The 9,539-nt window shown below is 42.9% G+C and overlaps 2 protein-coding genes across 2 annotated transcripts in view; one reads left to right on the top strand and one right to left on the bottom strand.

Annotated features, from left to right (window-relative positions):
- The first annotated feature begins 370 nt into the window (after window positions 1-370).
- On the top strand, window positions 371-4,470 carry LOC102195578 (GDP-Man:Man(3)GlcNAc(2)-PP-Dol alpha-1,2-mannosyltransferase-like). Its single transcript, XM_005751923.1, has 6 exons — window positions 371-479; window positions 759-980; window positions 1,295-1,497; window positions 1,803-1,971; window positions 3,148-3,767; window positions 3,928-4,470. Exons 1-6 carry the CDS (start codon window positions 424-426, stop codon window positions 4,209-4,211), a joined length of 1,554 nt encoding a protein of 517 aa, XP_005751980.1. The 5' UTR covers window positions 371-423; the 3' UTR covers window positions 4,212-4,470.
- A 1,670-nt stretch (window positions 4,471-6,140) lies between these two features.
- LOC102197643 (serine/threonine-protein kinase Nek5) overlaps window positions 6,141-9,539 on the bottom strand; it is a 21,720-nt gene continuing 18,321 nt past the window's right edge. Inside the window, exons 16-21 of the mRNA XM_005751931.1 lie at window positions 8,552-8,632; window positions 8,265-8,360; window positions 7,820-7,994; window positions 7,609-7,719; window positions 7,368-7,506; window positions 6,141-6,535 (exon numbers count right to left, since the gene is read on the bottom strand). Coding sequence (XP_005751988.1) covers window positions 6,241-6,535; window positions 7,368-7,506; window positions 7,609-7,719; window positions 7,820-7,994; window positions 8,265-8,360; window positions 8,552-8,632 — 897 coding nt within the window. The 3' untranslated portion in view covers window positions 6,141-6,240. The remainder of the gene's footprint in view (window positions 6,536-7,367; window positions 7,507-7,608; window positions 7,720-7,819; window positions 7,995-8,264; window positions 8,361-8,551; window positions 8,633-9,539) is intronic.

The following is a 9,539-nucleotide window of genomic DNA, read 5'->3' on the forward strand; positions in this document are numbered from 1 at the left end:
TCGCACAGCACTACCGACTGTTCTCCCAGCTTTAATGAAACTTTGAAGTGTATCATAAACAGGAAAATGATATTTGCCTTCAGAATAAAAGTTGTGCCTAACTCCTGCACCTAACAAATTTCCAACAGATGCGACTTTTACTTTGAAGGACAACTTTAATGGTTTCTCGTTTGCGGGCACTCTTCACAGTTTCCCTCAGGGAGAAGCTAGTCCCTCTTTACTCCCAAAATATGAACTCAAAGTTCACCACCCAGTGTTTAATGGTACATTCATTATACCCGCGCAAACTCCCCTCCTCTGACCTCCGTTGCTACTCAGGAAAGTCACGTGCCGATGACGTGTACGTAAACAAACCAATCACAGTCGGTGAACTCCGGCAGCTGACAGTTACTTCCGCTAGTGTCACGGAGTTGTGTTGTCAAAATGGGACACGACAACCACCACCACCACTTATCTCTGTGTTTTTGCGATTTAATGAGGTATGTGTTGCTTTATTTGCAGTTCAGTGATAAAATGGTGTACAAAGAGCTGGTGCTAAACCCCCCAAACAAACAGGAAAAGTATTGTTGAGACACGCGACAAGCTAACTTTAGCTTAACTAGCAGCTAGCTGACTTATCATTAGCCTAATCAACAGTAATAACAGATTTACTGTCGCCTGTCCAGTTGTAACGATAGTAACAGATTAATAATTATTTTGAGTAGAGCTTGTTTTTAGTGTCACACATTGCCAGTCCTCTTTTTTCCGTCCCTCCGCAGGCTGCTGTGGTCGCTGCTGGTGCCATGCTTCTACCTGAGCCTGATCCTGACCCTCGTCCTCCTTCTGCTCCTTTTGGGGGTCCGCATGTGGCTGCAGGGGCGCCGCAAGGCCCGTCGGGCTCAGGATGATGGCCCGGCGGTGGCTTTCTTCCACCCCTACTGTAACGCGGGAGGAGGCGGGGAGCGGGTCCTCTGGTGCTCCCTGAGGGCCCTCATGCACCGGTAAAATATTTAAAAATAATTTTAAGGGAAAGTATGTTTCATGTTTGTTGTTGTTTGTAGGTTGGCGAGGAAGTCACTTGTCTTCCAGCTCTGTCCTTGATTTCACAGCTATGTTTGGTTGAAACTACCTCTACTTTTGTCTCCAAGACTTTTGTCTCCACAGACGATCTAGTGAGACCATTAGATCAGCTTCTTTGCTCTCTAGCAAATAGTATAGTACAAGTGACTGCTTTTAAAAACATAAGCTGACCCTCAGACCACAGAGATAAACCCTAAGTTTAAACACTAATGTAGAGTTTCTGCCTTTATCCCAGATATCCCGGCATCTCCTTTGTGGTTTATACGGGTGACCAGGGAGTGACGGGTGAGCAGATTCTGGAGGGAGCCCGGCAGCGATTCAACATCACGCTGCCTCGATCAGTCACCTTTGTCTTCCTGCGTCACCGTGTACTCGTGGAGGCCAGCTCTTACCCTCACTTCACCCTGCTGGGTCAGAGCGCAGGCTCAATGTTCCTGGGTAAGATCTGGGCTAAAATGGAGAGACTAAATAAATTCAAGTACTTATTTATATTACAGTAAGATTTTTTTTCTTTGATTTAATATATGGGAACAAGATGATGTATATTTCTAACATTTTCTTTGTAGTCTCCACCCTATTTTGCTAACGTTTCTGCAAACATGAAACACATGATGTGTATGTGATTCCTTCATATAGATGTGATCCAGTGCTGTGGATCATGTCTTTAATTTTACTGAATTTATTCTTTTCTGTGGGATCAACAGGTTTGTAAGTTGAAGTGACGCAGTGTGTGTGTGTTTTAGGGTGGGAGGCACTGACGGCCTTCGTTCCTGACCTGTATGTGGACTCGATGGGCTACGCCTTCACCTTGCCGATCTTCCGCTACCTGGGAGGCTGTAAAGTGGCAAGCTACGTTCACTATCCCACTGTCAGCACCGACATGCTGTCTGTGGTCAGAGAAAGGAACCCAGGGTAAAACTGCATTTAGACACAGCTCCATTTAATCCAGAGCTTCCCAAAGTATTAGCGCCCACACAAAGGCAAAGCAGGAGATGAAGCATAGCTGAATGTGTTTCCAAACCAACTTCATTCTAAGCCAAAGACTAGAAAATATGGTGAAGCATGTCTGCCCTTTGGTTTCACCTGCACAAGTGCCGAGGTAGGTCTCCCCTGCAGAATTGGTTTTCCCTTCGTCGGGAGCAGCGCTGGGCTCTTCAAATCACGGACAAACAGTATCCCACATTCTTGATTTTTAGTTCACAAACACTTGTTGTAATGACTAACTACTCCTGACATTTTGGAGATGTTAGCTCTGTATACAGTAAAGTTACAGTGGGATACAAATGATATCAGGCTGATCCTGCCACGATTTATTCCCCCGGTTAAAACAGTATCCCACAGCTGTTGATGTTTTTAAACCCATTTTGCACAGAGAGGCATTTTTTGAGAAATGTATTGATAGCAATGTTGAATATTATTACACAGGAACTAAAAACAACTACACGTAAAATAATCACACCATGACGCCTCTGCCTTTGTAAATGGAGGGACAGTAACTGCGTGTGTGTGTGTAAGCATGTAAAACCTGCAGATAGAGACAAAATGTTAATCTGACTATCTGCCATTCTGCAATTCATCTCATGTAAGCAATAACGTGGCGCACAGCGTGACGTGAAAAAAGGCACATACTTTTGACGTCGCGTGAGGAACTCTGTATTCCTCGTCCACACTAAACGCAAAAAAGGAGTTTTAAAAAATCGCAGTTTTCAGTGATTCGAAACGCTGTTTACGTGTGGACGGAACAGCTGCGTTTTCACAAATACCCGTGTAGGTGTGGACGTAGCATAAAAGACTTAGTAGTTTATTTCATTGCTACCTGTAATTTGAGTGGTACTCATGGACAGAAAGAGTAATTGAAAAAAAATCATCCAGCCTTTCTGTAAAATGAAAACAGAATTGCTACGTACACGATGTGTTCAGTGTGGAGTGTGTTACTAGGTTTGCCCTAAGCTATTCAGTTGTGCTGTATGAAAGCGTCCCAGGCATTTGAGGCTAATCCAATCCTGACCTGTAAATGTTCTGTTGTGTGATTACTCTTGCCCAAAAAAACCAAAAACCTTACCTTTCATCTTCGTCTTTATATTTCAGATTCAACAATGCTGATTTCATCTCAAGAAACCCAATCCTGAGTGCATTGAAGGTGGTGTACTACTGCTGCTTTGCTCTGCTGTACGGCCTGGCCGGCTCCTGCAGTGACGTCATTATGGTGAACTCCACCTGGACGCTGGGACACATCCTCGCTCTGTGGCGCTCTCCGAGCCGCACCAGCATCGTCTACCCTCCCTGTGACATCAGGGCCTTCCTAGATGTCCCGCTGGAGGACGAGGACGAGATGGAGGGCTGGGAGGAGCTTGGAAGAGAAGAAGAGGACGGCGGCAGAGGGGACAGGAAGCGCCACTCCATTGTGTCGGTGGGTCAGTTCAGGCCAGAGAAGGATCACCAGCTCCAGATCAGAGCATTTCGCAAACTGCTAGACAGGAAAGGGGACGGCCCAGGGGGGAGAGAGTCTCTACGGCTGGTGCTGATTGGCGGATGCAGGAACCAGGAGGATGAGGAGAGGGTGTTGATGCTGCGGGGACTCTGTCAGGAGCTGGGCATCGCCGACTATGTCGAATTCAAACTTAATATCCCCTTTGAGGAGCTGAAGAGAGAGCTGGTGGACGCCACCATTGGTCTGCACACAATGTGGAATGAACACTTCGGCATCGGTGAGGACAGCATGTGTTACTAAAACCGTAAAAAGTATTTCTTTTTCAATAGTACTTACTACACAGTTTTCCACAGAAATGACCCAATGAAAAACTTAACAGTACGACTTTTGTATCAGATCAGCCGGTCTGAACATTAATCCTCCATCTTTGTCTCCAGGTGTGGTGGAGTGTATGGCCGCAGGCACCATCATTCTTGCCCACAAGTCTGGAGGTCCAAAGCTGGACATCGTGGTGCCGTACGAAGGCAGGCAGACGGGCTTCCTGGCTGACAGTGAGGACAGCTATGCGGCTGCCATGGAAACCATCCTGTCGTTGTCACCAACCGCTCGACTGGAAATGCGCCGTAACGCCAGGGACTCTGTGGAACGATTTTCCGACCGGGAGTTTGAGTCTTGTTTCCTGGCTGCCATGGAGCCTCTGATGGGTACTCTAGAGCGATGAGTTAAAACAGATGAGGTGCCGAGTCCACCAGGGACCAGAACGTTGTTGGTCTTTTAAATAGTGCTACACACATATATAGGATTGAACAGTGAGGGTCATGTGTATGTTTAAAATCGCTTAAGCTTGAAGGTTTAAGTGTGATGGGGTGGATCATTTTCAGCATAATAATCTCACAAAGCAAATCAACATCATCAAGACACATTCGGGGTGGACACCCAGAGAAATAATTGGGATGAATAAACAAAACCAACAAAGAGTGTAGGACTGTGTGTGTGTCAAACTTGTGTGAAAGTCTTCAGTGACAGCAGAGCTGGAAGCACGATGATGGGAAAAAAAATCGGGTGAAAAATCACATTCTGTTCACCTCCAAACTGAGTCATGTGTTCATATGACTTTACATAAAAAATTACAAGACACCTTGAGGTTCAGGAAATATCCTCTTTAATCTCATAATTATAGCTATTATTTATGTTCTCTGTCATATTTGCTCCAGGAACAATTTAGGCAATCCGGAGATTACCTGGGTTTTGTTAGGATGTGCAACAATGGACACTCATAAAAGCTAAAAAAAAGACAACAATGAGGTGAGGTCATCGGAAGGTAAAGCTAGGTAACAATGAAAAAGAACATTAACAGAGTTCTCACATAAAGATGAGAGAGGTGTTAACATTCCCGGATGAACGTTTAATTCCCGTGATTTATTTTCATCCTCATATCTTTACAGTTTCAGATTGGATGTTATCCACATAACTGCTTCGCCCCATATGTGCTAACAACCTTTTGTGATTAGTAAACTAAAAATACAGATCGAATCTGGTAGATAAAACTCACAAGACACATGCAAATCCAACAGCTCTAAAGAGCTTTCACTGTTGGTGGAGCTAAGGCTTCTGTGTCCGTGCTAAGCTAAGCCACACTTGCTGCATCTCTGTGCTGGAGAGAAAACTGATCGTGAGAAAGACCACAGGAACACTCACGTTTCTCAAAATGTATTTCGTTAAATAATTTAATATTGCGGGGAGAGTGACATTCCAAGCTCCAACACTTTTAAGCGTGTAGAAGTGATTTATGTCCAGTTAATACTGATATAGTTTGATTTTATTTTTTGCAGTGGCGTGATGTTAGCAACATGCTTGTAAATGTACGTGAAGGGAAGGGTGGAAATGTTGTCTGATGAAGAATTTCTTGTAACGCTTTCTGTGTGCACAAGAAGCACTTAAACCCACAGGTTTGTGGTTTTAAACCATGGCCAAAGCACTCTTAATTTAAATGTTTTTTCAGCTGTTGTATTCCTGTTTGTGATGAGGTCCAGGCATGGAAATATTATTATACGTAAAAGGCTGACTAACCTTTATTTTTAAAGATGAATTAGAACTATTTAAGTCTGTCCATGTAAAAAGGCTGTTTGGAGTTTGTTTCACTTGCAAACTGCAATTAAGTTAAATAATGCTGCAATAAACGAAACACTTCAGATTTGTTGTGTGCTGCCAGCCTGTTGTAAAAAAAACACACATGAAATAAACGAGATATCGTGCGCAAAAGTAAAACATTACCATATGAGACCTGTACTATGAAGCCAGTTTAGCTGCTTAGCTGAGTCCTGCGGTCCATCACCATCAACCAATAACATGTCAGTGAAATAATGTCATATTATAGTATCATGGAGTGTCCGATAATTCCCATTTGTATTAATTTAGTAGTGTTTTTCCCCTCTTACAAGCCAAAGTGCCTTAAATTTCACAAAAACTCTTGTGCTTTTAATAGTGTATGTTTCCTCACACATTCACGTAACTGCACATTATTCAGGCTTAACATCTTATTCCACTGGGCTATTTACTGGAATAGGTTAAAGATAACTTAGAAAGTGTGGCTTGTGGTTACGCCAGATAAACAACCTAAATTAACAACAATCCTTCACAGAGTCATGTATTCACATCATGAAAACAATCACTTTTTATTATCAGATTCCAGTTACTCTTACATTTTTGTCCAACTCTCACAAAATCAAAATGTTAAAGTTTGCAGGCGGTTAAGGAGTCTGAGGCTGCTCGTTTGAAGCTGTGGTATGTTGTCTGTGGGACTCAGGCTCAGCAGGAAATACCTTGAACGATCCCGCCTCTTCACTTGAATTCTGGACCTCTGCTTGGATTTGTTGAGGATCTCCAGAGCTCACTGCACCTTCATCCATCTCCTCCTCCATCCTATCAGCTAGTGGTTCGTGTTCCTGCTCCTTTTCGTCTGAGCTCGTGTCCTCCATGACAAACAGGTTCCTCATGGAGTCTGCCACTGCTTCTCTCAGCTCATCCTCTGACTCCTCAAAGTTCCTAATGAGAAAGAGTGGAAAAAATGAACACTTAATGACATGTAAGAGTTTAAAAAACAAACACACATTGACCAAAATGTTTGATGTAATTAAGTAAGATTTGTGATGTTGCAGAATTCTGGGTGTGTGTACACTGCTGAGTAAAGACGGGTAGAGGCTTTTCGACTCGCTGCGCATTGTGGCTCAACCTCTGTGTAGAAATGTGACTAAATATAAGAAGCATTGCAAAAATCATTGCTCAATGTAAAAAGTAACTTTGTTGTCTATAATACATTCATATCTTATATATCTGGTATTGTTCTATTCCCCCCTCTGAAATTCAGAGACATGTAAAGCTCCGCGCTGTTACATGACGAGCAACACTGACGAGCAATTTTTGGTGCATTTTTTCACTAAATTCTTCTGGAATTTGACTAATGTGTCCAAAGTTATAGTTGACAATCTGATTCTCTTTCATTTAATCCTCTAATTCAGGGGTCCCCAATCCCAGTCCACGAGGGCCGGTGTCCCTGCAGGTTTTAGATCTCAGCCTGGGTCAACACACCTGAATCACATGATTAGTTCATTACCAGGCCTCTGGAGAACTTCAAGACATGTTGAGAAGGTAATTTATCCATTTAAATCAGCTGTGATGGATCAAGGACACATCTAAAACCTGCAGGACACCGGCCCTCGTGGACTGGGATTGGGGACCCCTGCTCTAATTTCTGTACAATACTGTAATAAACTGATATCTGATAACTGTAACTCCATCTGGTTCAGCTCACTGTGGCAGCATGGAGTAAAAATACGCAGTATATTTAGAATGTGAACAGAAGGAAGTGTTGACTTACGTGTCATCATCATCTGACCTCGGCTCCAGACGCTCTTCATCCATCTCCACATCAGACTCCTCCTCTCCTTCACCATCCCTTTCCTCCTCTTTGTCCGGGTTAATTTCCTCCTCTGTTCCGTCCTGCTGTGTCTCTAAATCTTTTTCACATTAAAGACATTCCAGGACCACTGAGAACAGCACATTTACCCTTTACACTGCTGGTTTCAACACCCATCAGATGTGAGTGTGTGATGTCTCACCTGTGGCCACTGAATCTAGAGTTGATGATGTGAGCTCAGCCTGAGCCAGAGCTCTCAGCAGGGTGTTAGGGGGCTCGTCAATCCACTGCCTACGACCTGCCACTTCCTCACCTTGTCCAATAGATCGACATTATTCAGAGAAGCAAAAACCGACTAATTGTAATAAACATTTTGAGCATCACCACCCAGCTGTTCTGTGGGTATGCTGCACCTTGTCCAGCCTCGACCGCCGTGTTGTAGACTGAGTTGATGTCCATGTTGCCGAGCGCGTTCAGCAAAGTCTGAGGAGTCCTGTTGCTCCACCCCCTCCTCCCCTGTAGCCAATCCTTGAGCTTCAGCTGTGCTCCTTCCTGGAAGGACAGAGTTCGATTCAGTGGATCCACTTCCTGCATGGAAAAGGAACGTAAGAGTGAGAAGAAGATTGGCAGTTAGAAAGATACTAAAGACTATATTTATTATATTTATATTTATTTAATTAATTAATTTCACCTTTTCTTTAATTTGGCTTTGATTGATATCTTGTGTAATTTTATTATATAGTTCCTATGTACAGCACTTTGTGTCAGCTGTGGTTGTTTTAGAGTGCTTTATAAATAAAGGTGATGATGATGATGATGATTATGATGATGATGATGATGATATCTTCTGTCTCTCACCTGGTCATCCTGTTTTCTTCCTTCCTCTTCTTTCTCCTCCTCCTCGTCTTCCCTTAGCTTTTCATTATCTAATCGGATCTCAAACATGATTCCCCTCTGTAGACGTCACAAACCCCCAAAAAGAGCAAAAGATACAGTAGTCTTCAGTGCTTCAGATGTGTCAACAACTTAAATGCCACTGTTGAATCTGGAAAGGTCTTCAATATTCAAAAAGTTTGAATGCAGGTATACAAGTAGAATTACTGGACTAAACCTCTGCAGAATTGTTTTTGTTGGTATAAACTCACTTTGTCTTTGTGTTTTCTCTCCAAAGCTCTCATCTGGTCTCTGTTCTCCTCTCTGATCTGCCTCAGAGCTGCTTCAACATCCTGCAGAAACCAGACACAGAGAAAACTACAGTTATCATGAATTCTTCTGTAGAATGAATATTGTATCCCTAAATATGTGTGCAAACACTACAGTGATTGCTTTAAAAATAAAGCAGAATATACTGTCAGAGTATGGTTATAGGGTTGTAATAGTTCATGAAGATAATACAGGTATATGCCATGCACAGGGTGTGATTTGCAAGGAGAATGGACCTTTAATCGATCTACAGTACAAACAACACTTTGTGCACTGGCAATGCTTTGATAGTTGAAATGATATTGCATAGACGTGAACAATCTGGATTCTGTTCTGTTCCAACTTGTTGTTTCAGAGTCAAAACTATTACATTATTAATGTAAAAAATAAAATAAAAAGATTTAGAGTGTCACATTTTACAGGACATTCAATACAAATATTTACAGTGGGTGTCCAACGCATGCCTGGTCATCTACATCAGCATTCCCTAAAAAGGTGAGATCTATAGTCTCGTATTTCATTCCATTGTATTCATTCAGTTATGCACGGTGTCTGTTGTCTCACATCCTGCAGTTACAAAGCCTTGATGTGAAGAAAGGCTACAGTTTGTTAGTTTGGCAGCTGATGGCGACGCTGCTGCAATGGGCTGTTAGAGAGGAACGGTCAGTGGAAAGACCAACCCTAACTTGACCATCATACACTGCATTCACAAGTTAGAGCCTGCAGTCCATGATGGTGCAGAACATGTTACAGAGATATTTTCACATATTTATGAAGTGTTTGTTGCTGGTCTGAATAAATATAAAGCCTTGCCCCTTTTCCTCTCTGGAGGTTTGCATATACAGTGGGGCAAAAAAGTATTTAGTCAGCCACCGATTGTGCAAGTTCCCCCACTTAAAATGATGACAGAGGTCAGTAATTTGCACCAGA

Source organism: Pundamilia nyererei, unplaced genomic scaffold, assembly GCF_000239375.1.
Source record: "Pundamilia nyererei isolate P.nyererei 1_Seehausen unplaced genomic scaffold, PunNye1.0 scaffold00334, whole genome shotgun sequence".
Taxonomy (NCBI): Eukaryota; Metazoa; Chordata; class Actinopteri; order Cichliformes; family Cichlidae; genus Pundamilia; species Pundamilia nyererei.

Bases quoted from the DNA above. Each gene is read 5' to 3' on its own strand.
- LOC102195578 (XM_005751923.1), top strand. From the start codon at position 424: ATGGGACACGACAACCACCACCACCACTTATCTCTGTGTTTTTGCGAT. The intron at 981-1,294 runs GTAAAATATTTA...CCTTTATCCCAG, and splicing joins CTGAGGGCCCTCATGCACCG to ATATCCCGGCATCTCCTTTG. The intron at 1,972-3,147 runs GTAAAACTGCAT...TTTATATTTCAG, and splicing joins GTCAGAGAAAGGAACCCAGG to ATTCAACAATGCTGATTTCA.